Source organism: Delphinapterus leucas, chromosome 14 (genome assembly GCF_059928025.1).
Source record: "Delphinapterus leucas isolate spDelLeu-1000000601 "Yukka" chromosome 14, BTC_Dleu_Yukka2, whole genome shotgun sequence".
NCBI lineage: Eukaryota > Metazoa > Chordata > Mammalia > Artiodactyla > Monodontidae > Delphinapterus > Delphinapterus leucas.
Window position 1 is genome coordinate 22,344,148 of NC_143142.1, and position 12,524 is coordinate 22,356,671.

The 12,524-nt window shown below is 52.9% G+C and overlaps 1 protein-coding gene across 7 annotated transcripts in view; it reads right to left on the reverse strand.

Moving 5' to 3' along the window:
* The window catches only part of AP1B1 (adaptor related protein complex 1 subunit beta 1), a 53,215-nt gene that overhangs the window by 18,475 nt on the left and 22,216 nt on the right, over positions 1-12,524 (reverse strand). For 5 of the 7 annotated variants that reach the window (XM_089894646.1, XM_089894648.1, XM_089894649.1 and 2 more), the window contains 8 exons: positions 10,812-10,917; positions 8,150-8,285; positions 7,134-7,379; positions 5,723-5,913; positions 4,466-4,687; positions 1,867-1,987; positions 1,415-1,510; positions 298-413 (listed from right to left, as the gene is read on the reverse strand). In XM_089894646.1, the coding sequence (XP_089750772.1) occupies positions 298-413; positions 1,415-1,510; positions 1,867-1,987; positions 4,466-4,687; positions 5,723-5,913; positions 7,134-7,379; positions 8,150-8,285; positions 10,812-10,917 (1,234 nt within the window). The remainder of the gene's footprint in view (positions 1-297; positions 414-1,414; positions 1,511-1,866; positions 1,988-4,465; positions 4,688-5,722; positions 5,914-7,133; positions 7,380-8,149; positions 8,286-10,811; positions 10,918-12,524) is intronic. The other 2 variants (XM_089894647.1, XM_089894650.1) reach the window with 2 other exon arrangements.

Below are 12,524 nucleotides of genomic sequence, written 5' to 3' on the forward strand. Positions count from 1 at the left end.
CAGGGGAGGCCCGGGAGGGGCCGACAGAGATGGGCAGCTGTCCCACAAGAGCCCGAGAGGCTGGCAAGTAACAGGATTTGAGTTTTATCCTTTACATTTCAGTTCTTATTTGGGCCTGGGGAGCAGAGCAGGGGCGGCTCAGGAGAAATAAGAAAAAAATAAACGGTTTCTCTTGAGAATGCTGTTTACGGCAGAAAAATAAGGAAGAGGGAGAGGCTCCTCCTTGCTTTTCCTCCCCACCAGTCCGTCCCCGGCAGAGCCACAACACCCTCATGGGGCGGGGGGGCAGCCACATACTTGTTGGGGTACTTGCGGAAGATGTCCTTGATGACCACGATGGCTTCCTGGACCACGTAGTTGACCTTGGTCTGGATGAGATCGAGCAGCGTGCTCACGCAGCGCTCGGCAGATTGCTGTGTGGCAAGAGGAGAGTGTGGGCAAGGCCTTGCACCCACTTCCAGCAGAACCTCTGACCAACATGCCTTGGTCAAGGGCTCAGTCACACCTTGCCCACCTTCCTTTTCACAGCAGGAAAACAGGAGAACCCTCTCTGCAGGTAACGGGAGAATGAGTACAAAATGATGGTCCTGGGATGGCAGGGACACAGGGAGATAGAATTAGACTGAGGAGAAGGCCAGTAGAGCTTTTGAGAGCAGGGAGGGTCTTTGGAGCTCTTCTAGGCCAAGCCCTGAGAGCAGGGTTTCACTTCTACTTGTTCCACAAAATGGGCTCCCGTGACCAGAAGCATTTAGGAGGTCTCTGCTTGGACCAGCCCTCCCCACACCCCTCTACTCCAACACGCTGCACTAGGCTCTATGGGAGAGATTTCTCAGACTGCCATCACGGGTGCCAAATGGAAAACGTCTCAAGGGGCTGGGCTGAAGTGACCAGCTGTCCCAGATCCCCTAGTCTCCAGGAGACCCATTTAAGGAGAGTCAGATCAGTGATCAAGGAACCTCTCCAGAGGCAAAGAATGGGAGGGACGAAGTGCCAGGACACAGGGGTCTGAATGACCCTTGGGAATTTGAAGATAAGGGCACATGGACAGCTGAATCATGATATCTGCCAAAACGTCCAATAGGCAGAGCCCCTGCCCCAAAGATCCACAAAGTGAGAGCTAAGTCTACCAGGGCCACCACCAGCTTGGGCTGCCACACTGTCTTAGCTAATGCTGCTGGAGACCCCTGACGATGACGGGCTAATTTCACCTGCAGCAACTCAGAGGCCCAAGGGAGATTACAGATGAGAAGGAGCCCAACCAAATCTGTACCGTGGGTACCTTGGGGGCTCCAGTTGTGACCCTCAGGCCTTCCTGGACCATGAGCAGCTGGCAGATTCTGCTGGAATCAGACTGGTTTCAGCTTCCTTTCCTTTCCTCCTTCCCCCCGCCAAGGACAGAGTCTCAGAGCCTCACCTCCACCTTGATGGCGCAACGGCCAATGGCTCGCACAGCCTTCCGTACAAAGTCCACATCCACCTCTGTCGCGTACTCTTTTAACTCCGCCAACACCTGTGGCCCAAAGATGCAGTTGGGGGGATCTGGCAGGGCAACCTCCTGGAACACCCCTGGGCTGTGGGTATGTACACACCCCTAGAAGGGTGGGATTCTGCCTCCTGTTCGAAGTGGAAGTTCCAAGGGAGGGAGATAACTGTCAGGTGCCCCAAGAGGAAAACAGGAAGGACTAGTTGGCAGGGATGGACAATCCTTAGTTTGGTTGATCTAGCTAACATATCCACCTAACTACCACTTCAATGGATGTGAAGTAATAACAGAGAGAACAAACTCTTTAATCACAAAAATATCAGTTAACATTTGTGGAGAGCTTGCTCACAGAGCCTGGTGCACTGGGCACCACCCCTGCTGACCTGGGCGATGTTGGCCTGGGAGGCCAGGCGGATCATGATGTCCAGCTTCTCCAGCTTCACGTAGATGGGGTCATTGTACTTCACAAAGAACACCTTCATCTCGTGCTTCAGGATCTCAGGCCTGGTGGTGGGCAAGTTGCCCGAAGAGCAAAGAGCAAGTCACAGGCCCTGTGAGAAAACCCTTCCACGTTTGCTGGGACATTTCTGGGGTCGGACATGGAAGCTGACATCCATGAAAGTAGTCGCCCCCATGGCTGCACGCTCCTGGGCACAGGACCTGCCAACCAAGGTTCTGACTGGCCCCTGTGTGTCCAACCACATTCCAGGAAGGGGAGAGGGAATATGAGCAAGAAACAGTTCACATTCAAGAGGCCACAGGCATCAGGCAACAGGCTTGGGAGTCAGGCCTCAGTTCCAATCCTAGCTGGTGACCTCAGGCCCATTTCCTCACTCACGAAATAGGAAGCGTTCTGTGTCAGAAGCATTACCTTTGCAGGCCCGAGTTGCCAGTCTTAGAAAGGCCTGGCATCTGGGAATTCAGCTTTTGGGAGTGCTCTCACCATTCCCTAAATGATAAAGGTGGTTAACTGTGCCTTGACTGTTTGTATAAACAACATGGTTTTTGCTGAACACCTGCTTTCCTTCTAGGAGCCTGGAATTTTGGAAGGTGTCAGGCAGAGGGTGCCTTTATGACTCGTCCCCCCAAAAAAAACCCCAGGGTGCTAAGTCTCAAACAGGCATCCCTGGGCAGAAACATTACACACATGCTGCTGCACTGTCGCTGGGGGAGGAACATGCTCTGTGTGACCCCCCATGGGAAGCCTGCACGAGGATTCCTCCAGACTCACCTGTCTTTCTCCCTCATGATCCAGCTGTGCAGCCCTACGAGGTCGATGATAAACCTCAGCTATGAAAACAATGATATGCTGTCTCCTGTGAGTCCTTCTAGTGAATCTCTAAGTGTGTGTGTGTGTGTGGGGGTGGTCCTGGGGATCCCGGCACAGAGACCTACATAACAGGGCTGTTGTGAGAGGTAGATGCAAAGCATCTAGCATGATCCGTATCTGCCTCAGAGAAGGCACTTGCTAGGCAGGAACTGTCACCAGTGTCATTGCTCCTCCCTCACCGGCACCACCCACCTCATTTTTCTTAGCTGAGGAAACCTGAGGGGGGAGGGGCCTGCCCTAGGTCACACATCTAGTGCTAATAAGGGTGGGAGCAAGATGAGAGTCACCTCCCCTACCTGACTCCTACTCCCGCACCCTTCCCAGAAAAGAGAGCAGGAACAAAAAGGAATGAGGACAGATGGTGAAGAGGCGAGAAGACCCAGCAAAGAGAAAGGAGGGACCCTGCCCAGGGTGGTCCTCAGTGCTGCTGAGCAGGCTGCGGGGAGGTCCTGGCAAAGCGAGGCAGGATCCTGAGCTGGGCGGCAGAAGTTGTGATTTCTGCCATCAGGACTCGGCACAAGCTACCCAACAGCATGTTGGGTCTGGGCCTGGTAGTGCCTCAGCAACAGGGTCAACTTCTTAGGAGGTTTGCCTTGTTAAATATAGCACAGGGAGCCCCTCCTGCTGATTGGGATCCATAGGTCACGACACCTCACTAAACCCCACACTGCAACTGTGAATCCCTAGTCTCATCCCTTTGTTCAGGCACTCAGGAAGCTTGCCACAATTTACCTCCCAAACCTTCGCAAATGTCTGAATTCCACTGATTTTTCTGGGCCCCCATGTGTGTACTAAGAACCAGACTGAAGCTATAAAGACAGGGAGCATGTGTGGTCTTCCACACATGCTCCCTGTCCACAAGAGGCCCTTGTTCTGCTTTTGAGTTAGTTGCTGATCCAGCCATTTGACCAAAGAGGCTGGAAGTAGAACTGCAGAGTCTGGCCCCACTCCACGGAGCTGCCTGGCACCCTTACTGGATTGGTCCTTGTTTCTTAGCCCAACCCACCCCGGTGTCAGGTACCTTCCCTTAAGCAGTGGCTCACTACTGTGGTCATTCCTACTCGGTGGACTGAAACTGGCTGCTCAGCATTCTGAGTGGCCCTGAGGCGCATGCAAAATCCATGGTGCCTCATCTTGGAGTCCTCCAGCCTCTAGAGCTATGGACTCTTTCCCAGGAAAAATGAGTGTGCGCACACATACACGATCTTACAGCCTGTTTCAGGAAGGCTGTGTGGACTGTGGACCATCCACTCTCCAAGGTTAAGAAGCGCACGCTAGCTTTTATCCGGCATGCTACCTGGTTAGGCTAAGCCGAGGTTTCCCAAACTCAGCACTACAGACTTTTTGGTGTGGATAGTTCTATGGGGGGGCAGAGCTGTCCTGTGTACTGTAGGATGTTGAGCAGCATCCCTGGCTTCCACCCACTAGACGACAGTAGCAGCCCCCAGTGTGACAACCAAAAATGTCTCCAGACATTGTCAAATGTCCCCTGTGGGACAAAGATGCCGATGGCTCAGAACCCCTGGGTTAAGCTGTTGAGACATCCTGCACGGTGACAGGTCACTTTCCCTTCAGAGCCCCTGTTCCCAGCAGGAGATCCCCCCCCCACCCGCGCCAGGGCACACACTACCCATATGTGGTGGTCCCAGTACCTTTTCTGCACGATGAGGTTGATGTTTCGCAGGGCCACGTACTGCAGCTCCGGTTCGGCCGACAGCAGTGTGACCAGGGGCGGGGCCAGCTTCTTGAGCAGCGTGCCATAGTAGTCCAGGTCCTTGGACAACATCTCCATGAACTTCATCAGCACCTTCACAGCAGACAACACTACAGCGGAGTTGGCGTGGGAGAGCCTGGGGGTGACCCGCTCACAGATGCTGCAGTCCATTCCGAGGGGGACAAATAGGAGAGACAAGCAAGGGGAAACACCCTGTTTTTAGTTATCAAGATAGCTTGTCTTCTGTAGGAGGAAGACCTAGCTCCTGGTTCTGTTTCCTGCTAACTGACCCCAAGCAGCTTAAAACCACTCTGAGCCTCAAGTTTCCTCATCTAAAAAAATGGAGATGATGATGCCAACTTCACACGGTCGCTGGTGGCTTAAATGAGACAATGCATGTACAGCACTGAGCACAGTGCCTGGCAGTCAGTAAACACTGGATGAATGTCAACTCACGCCCTTCTGTTGTGAGGGCATTCAAAAGGGGCAGGAGGGCTTCCCTGGTGGCGCAGCGGTTGAGAGTCCGCCTGCCGATGCAGGGGACATGGGTTCGTGTCCCGGTCTGGGAGGATCCCGTGTGCCGCGGAGCGGCAGGGCCCGTGAGCCACGGCCGCTGAGCCTGCGCGTCCGGAGCCTGTGCTCCGCAACGGGAGTAGGCCACAACAGTGAGAGGCCCGCGTACCGCAAGAAACAAAAACAAAAAAAAAGGGGCAGGATACCATGTTGGTTAGGACCAAGAGTCAGGGGAGACCCAGCTGGGTGACCTAGGTGATTTCTTCCACCTCCCTAAGTCAGAGTTTCCCTACCTGTAAAACGGGGACAGTGATGGGGCTGCCTTCACAGAGTTTCTTTAAAGATTATCTAACGCGTAGGAAGCACCCAGCAGAGCCCCAGGCACCCAGTAAGAATTCAACGAGTGGTGGCTCTCATGCTGTCCACCTCTTTCCTCAGCCCGCAGTGACCAAGATCTCTCTGTCAGCTCCCAGGTCAGGCCCTGGCTTCTGTTCTGTGCCCTCAGTGAGCAGTGAGCTGACTGCCTGAAGCAACACCACTGTCAACCTGCTGGCTCTGTGTCTGAGGATGGTCTGTGGGGCAAGGCCTGGAAAGAAGCCCCCCGGAGGCCTGGGGCCAGCTCATGGTTGGAGCCTCCCACCCCAGGGCCTGGAGAGGCTGGCAAGCAAGGGTAGCCTCCTACCTCTGGGCCTCCCGGTCGTCCTTGGGTGTGTAGTTGGCCAGGCAGTCCAGGATGAAGATCTGGCCCCACTCGGTGCACTCGTTCAGGGCTGTCAGCAGCTTGTTAATGGACTGCGGGTTCAGATCGAGCAGGTTGCTGCTGGGGTGAGATTCGGCGATCTCCGAGAGGGCAGCCACTGCGTTTGCCACCACCTGGTTGAGAGGGTAGAAGGGACAGAGGCTGGGATGCTGCTCTCAGGCCAGGGAGGTAGTGAGGCTAATGATGTTGGCCAGTCAGAGCTCAAACATCCTGAAAGGAATATGACCTGAAGGGCAGGGTCTGGAGCACCGAGACCCACTCCAAGCATGCACCCTACTGACTCCTCTGTAAGCTGATACTAAAGTCAGTGCACCTGACAATAAAGAAAAACACAAAACAAGAAAGATCTAGATCCAGGTTCCTGCAACAGATAGTGCTCCCTGCTACCTAACACGCAGTCCCGCTCTACCAGCTACAGCAGCTCACTGTGGGCGCTGACAACTGTGCTTCTCAGAGCTAGAAGGTTCCTCCTGCAGAGCCCCTCAGGGGCTGGAGCACAGAGGGGTTGCCAGGTGAAGCTCTGGGGCTGCAACCCATTTCCACCAGAGCAGCTGTTTTTATGTGTTTTCTGTGTGGTTTTCAACTTTCCCGTAATCAAGCAATGCTCCCACGGCCATCGTCGTACTGGTCACTCGGCACCCGCATGTGATCAGTGTTTCAGAGGGACACAGAATGAGACGTCTGGGCCGGGTGGGTTGTATACTTCATTTTAAACATGGCCCTACCGAACTGTTCTCCAAACTGCTGCCATCACCAGCCGTGAGGAGACCAGCTCCCCTCCCAGCTGCTTTCTGGTGCCCTGTCCTCCAGGCTACACTACTTCAAGGGTGATTCTCTACAACCCTGCAAAGAAGTGAGGAAAGGGAGAAGTACCTCACATTCAGAGCTCTCTGACAGTCTTGGTGAGAGGACGGTGACAATGACAGTGACTGGAAGGGGAAGGAGGGTACTAGTCTTGGGTGCACACCCACTGTGTGCCAGGCTGTGTCAGGCTATGCCAGGCACATTACCTTAACGGCTTAAGCCTCCCAACACCCCCGGCAGTCATGCAGAATTAGATCCATCTTACTAATGAAGAAAAGAGGACTCTGGAAGGTTAGGTAGGATGCCTGAGGTCACACAGCTCCTTAGAGAGGGCTGTGCAGAGAAGGGAATCCAGGTCTAGCTCACTCCAAAGATGGCGCCCAAACCACTGCGGGTAGGAAAACAGCTAGCCCACTCCGCAGGGCTCTGACTTCCAAGAACTGGGGCTGCCTGGTGGAGGGTCAAGCAGAGGTCTTCCCAAGCAACCCTGGAGGTGGTGGAGGTGGCAGGGTGGGTGGCAGAGACTTACCATGGGGTTAGAGTCAGAGATGAGGTCTTTAAGGGTATCCAGGAAGCCCTGGTCCTCTACCAGCTGGGCATTGATGTCGTGGAGCTTGGCCACGCACACGGCCGCCGTCTTGCGCACATATGGGTCCTCGTCCTTCAGGCACTTCCGGAGTGGCTCGCATAGGTACTCTGTGATCTTGTCAACGCGGATGCAGCCCATGGTCCGCACAGCCAGGGCCCGGATCAGGGGGTTGGGGTCCTCACAGTCCTGAGGGAAACCAGCCATTGGCCGAGGACAGGGGCGAGCTGAGCAACATTAGACAGCTGCTGTGGGATCTCCCACCGACTGCGGCCAACAGCACCAAAAGTAAGTGCCGTGTGTTTAGCACGTAGCATCTGTCAGATACCAGGCTTTGTACTGTTCCCTCTGATCCTCACAGCAGACACACAATACTGTTCCCATTTCACAGGTGAGGGAGCTAAGGCCCTCAGGAAGGTCAGGAGCTCACCCGGTCACAGAGCAGAGCCACATTTCAAGCCGCGTCCACCCAGCACCACAACCCTCAATGTTCCCACTGGGCCACAGAACCCTCATTCGGCCACATCTAAGCATCGACAGGGCTGGGGAGCTAAGGTTTTAAAGGTGCACAGAGCTGACAACGCAAGTCCCTGTTTCTCCTCAATCTGGAGGACAGAACATGCAGAAAGGAGCGAAGTCTAGAAGGGCAATACGGAAGCCCTCAGACACATGCTGCATCCTCAGCTGGCAAATGACACAGGGCCATGGCTCACCCCAGGGCACACGGGGATCGAAAGGCCTGGGGCGACCTCACATGGAATGAGTTAGCAGGGTCTGTAGCATCAGATTTTCTGGAGACAACGGGAGCCCTCTGCTGGAGGAAGAGGCCCCCAGGCTGGAAGTCAGACGGCCTGGAAAGGATCCTCCGTGTTTCTACCCAGGGCTGTAGCGCCCCACCCCGGGAGACTGAGGGGAGATGGAGCAGTGAGCACCCAGCCCCACACCAAGCTTCTACTTACCTTCACAAAGGTGTTGACGGCCATGATGGCCATGTCGGGCTGACTCTTGGCATAGTTCATCAAGTACAGGTACACCAGCTTTTTCAGCTCCAGGTTGTCCGTCTGCATACAGTTCACCACGTCGGGGAAGAGGGCACTGGCAGGTCAAAGTAGCGTCAATGTGGGAAAGGTGAAAAAAAGAAGAGGAAGACTTTTCAGGCAGCTAATGGGAGCTGGGGAGGAGGGTGAGTGGGAAGGAGGGAAGGAAAACATAACAGGACTTCTTAGTAAAAGGCAGGGCAACAGCTCCATTAACGTGAACATCTGTTGGTTGAAATGGAATTCCAAAGGGTGATTTTAAAAGCAAAGAAGTCCTCTGTTCTTTACACAGGGTTCAAACATGAGCTCTAGAGCCCATCTGACCTGGCTCAAACCCAGCTCTGCCTCTTGCTGGCTGAATCAAGTTGGGAAAATTCTTTTATCCCCAGTTTCAGTTTCCTCATTTGCAAGAAAGATGTAACAAAACCCCATTTCACAGGGCCCTTGTGATAACTGAAAGAGACAACATACTTAAGGTATCTAGTCCTTGACATCTAGGAGTTGCTACAGAAATGAAAACGATTGTTTTTCCTTCTCTGATACTTGACATGGCCACTTATATTGGGCTGCTGGTTGCAGAGGGCTTAGGAGAGCAGGGGTAGGCTGGGCTGCAGTCACTACAAGGCACCCACTAAGAATCAGCCCATGTGTACAGAGCACGCGCTACACACCAGGCTTGGTGCTAGGGGCTTTACATGATGATCTCGTTTAAGAGCCCTGAGAAGTCAGTGGATTATCCCCACTTTACAGAAGACAATACTGAGGTTCACAAATATCAAACAACTGCCTAAGGCACCAGGTCTGAGTCACAGCCCATGCTCAGGACCACTGTTATACTGGGCAGAACCCTTCCCAACATGGTACCCCACAGTCCCAGAGTCACAGGCCCCTTGACATGTGAAATATGGTTAGTGGTCAATTTTCTGTCTCTGGAATTATCTATCACCCCCCTTCTCAATTTTCGTGATTTTATGGGCGAGGACCCAGTAACACAGACTTAAGAGGTCAAAGTGAATTTCCTGAGCCCCGACAGGCAGGAGAGTCCAGTCAGTGCTGAAGCTGATGCATCACCTTGGAAGATGACGAACCAGGAAAGGGGGGAGCTGAGAGGCCTGACTTGCTCTTTTGGGCCCGTCCCATCAGCAAAACAAGCTCATTTGAGATGACAGGGGTGCCTCCTCTGTGACATGGGTGTTCTAGTTGAAGGAAAGCAGCTTTGTCCTGGGAAGAATCTGTCTTGGAAGGAGGCCCAGTTTTCCAGCAGACGCCTGATTCCTTTGCCACTGTGTCCTCAGCAGGGTTCTATGCAGAACTGTTTCTACTGTGCGCTGTCAGGAGGCCCCTCGATGACCATGGCAATGGGACAGGGAAATCCATGGAGAAGTCCGGAGCTGTGGGTTCCTGCTGAGGGATCCAGATGGGGAGCTGCTCCACGTCAGCACCCAGGCCTATAAGGCACAGGACTGGGCACCAAAGGGGCCCAAAGGAGAGGGAATGGGGGAAAGCACCCTGGGTCTGGATTTCAGAAGGGCTGAGCATGAGTCCAGGTCCTCCATTAACCACGTGACCATGGGGCAGTCATTGTTTCTGGTTTCTTTGGCAGGAAAAATATCCTTACCTACAGTATGGGAATTGCTAGGAAAACATTTAAACGTGTTTTGCTGACTCTCAAACACTGTGCAAGTGCTAAGTTGTCACAGAACCCAGCTCCTGTCCTTGGGGACTCAACAATGTGGTGGGCAGGTAAGCACAAGTATACATAAGAAGAGGACAGTCTACAATTAGTGCCAGGCGACAGGAACACAGCAAATGCTGTGTGTTCAGGGTAGTCAGCTGGCATGATGAGGGAGGCAGCAGTGTAAATGGACAAGGGGAAGGGACGTTCCAGGCTGGGGAGATGCATGAGCAAAGGAGTGGCCACAATTCTACATGTGATGTGCTCTGGCAACAGATGCACACCAGGGGATGCAAACTGACAACAAATTTAACAAGCCCAACATGCAGGTGTGTTTTACTTGCATAGTGTTTATTTGTTTGTTTAGTATTATCTGGCAATTTTTTTTTTTTTTTTTTTTTTGCCGCACCACATGGCTTGTGGGATCTTAGTTCCCTGACCAGGGATTGAACCTGGGGCCACAGCAGTGAAAGCGCCAAGTCTTAGCCATTGGACTGCCAGGGAATTCCCTCATCTGGCAATCTAAAACAAGGAGATTTAAAATGAAAAATCCAGATTCCCTGTTCTTTTTAAAAACCAAAAGACCTGGTCCCACTGGGGTCATTTTCCCCAGCAGGCAGCATCCTCTGGAGTTCCTGACAGGGCTCACAGCACATCCACTGCATTGCCTGTTGCCTTTTCGACCCAGCCCACTTCACTTGCTCCATTACTGCCCGGCCCCATCAACATCTGAGCACATGACCCCTCTGCAAACAAAACCTTCTATTTGGAAAGATCTGCGAAGGGAGCTACACCAGGGGAGACATGGGTCCCTAGGGATATCTTAAAGGAGGGATCGAACTGGACCCAAGCTCAAAAGCTTCCCTCTGTCAGCTGCCTCCAGCTGCCAGCCAGCCTACCCCTGCACACCTGACATCTTTGCCCACGGTCATGGACGCAATCACTTTCTTCACTGCCTCCTTCTTCTTCTCCTTCTTGTCACTGTTCAGCTCTGCCTTCAGCTCGAAGATCTCCCCTAAAAAAGGAGGCAGCATGAGTGATCCATTTCCACTCTGCCAAGGGGCGATTCCCAGTCCCCAGCTTCCAAAAGAATGGGAGGGAGGCAGGGAAGACATGCTGTGCTGCCCGCTGAAGGCAGCTTCAGGCCCTGGCCCTGGGGGGCAGGCAGAAACAACTCTGAATTATCAGGAAGGAAGGTTGGAGATCACGTCGGATCTAGGGGAGAGGAGCCATGGAAGCTACAGAGGTTCTGAGGGAGACAAAAAATTTGCTGCCAGGTCCTGCTCAGCCAGATGGCTAAAAACATGCCGAGGGAAGCAAAGCTCTCCTCAGCCACCCGTACCCAAAGCCCTCAAAGCAGCGTGGGATGGAACCTGGGGACTTAAGGTTTGAGGGAAAAGGGCAGGATTTGCTCAGTTTCAACACATAGGCTTTTCCTGTTTTCCTAGAGCTTAGAGTTAAAAGAGCTCACTCAGGGTTTCACTTCCTGATCCACAAGTGGTTGCTCGGCTCTGAAAATGGGAATTCAGCTGTCCCACGAGGGCTCTAGCATTTAATAAACTGTTCTTAAGAAATTGATGATCTGGAAAAAGCAAACGAGGAAGTAGGACTGTTCAGGGCCCTGCCATGGAGAGGTAGTCAGGGGCCTGATAACCCCAATAACAGGTTAAGAGGGCAGATGCTGGAGTGAGACAGACCTCCTGCCCTTAAACCAGCTGCAGCCAGCCTTTCCTGAGCCTTTCTCTAAGCCAGGCACCTCCCTAACTTCTTCCCACACCTTTTCTCATTGCATCCTCACAACAACTCCACACTGGCCCACATTTTGCAGATGAGCAAATGGAGGCCAGAAGAGGTTCAGGAACTTGCCCAAGGACACAGCCATGAGGAGGAAGGCTAAGATTCAAAACCAGGTCTGCCAGCTCCAAAGCCCATGTGCTCTGGCCGACCCAGGACATTCACCCTGCTTCTCTGAAACCATTTCCTTGTCTGTACTCTCTGCCTTGCCTGGGGCCTTGACTCTTCTCATGTAACAGATGCAAAACGCTCAGCTCAGTGCCTGGCACTCAGTGGCCTGCATTAAAGGTGGTCACTATTATTACTAATTTACCACGTGAACCTCTGTCTTGGCTCCCTCTTTTGTAGGAGAGTCCCGGGCTTCCCTCTCAAGTTACTTGGGTTGGGGGTGAAGCAGAAACTATCATGTGGGGGGAAGTGCTAGAAGAAGTTCTAGATGGATTTACAGTGAAAAAAAGAAAACTAACAGGGTTTTTTTGTTTTGTTCTTTTTTGTTGTTGTTGTTTTTTGTTTTGTTCTTTTTTAAAAAATTTTTTTAATGACTGAACAATGTGGTGTTCAGCAAAGACTTGAGATGAGAGACAGTAAGCAGGTTAATTAAGAACAATCGTGCAGCACAGCCCGGGCAAGGCCACATTGAGGATATTGCTCAACAGAGCCAGAAGGAATCTGCAGACCTTGCAGTTCAAATCCAAGGCTCTGGAGAGCTGAAGGAACACACGCCCTTCTCCTCCAAGGGACTAAGGGGGCTGTGTCCCTGCTATGGGATCCAACAGACCATGTGACTGACCCTGGCCCTTGCTGCTGGGCTGCCCCTGCTTTGTTTGA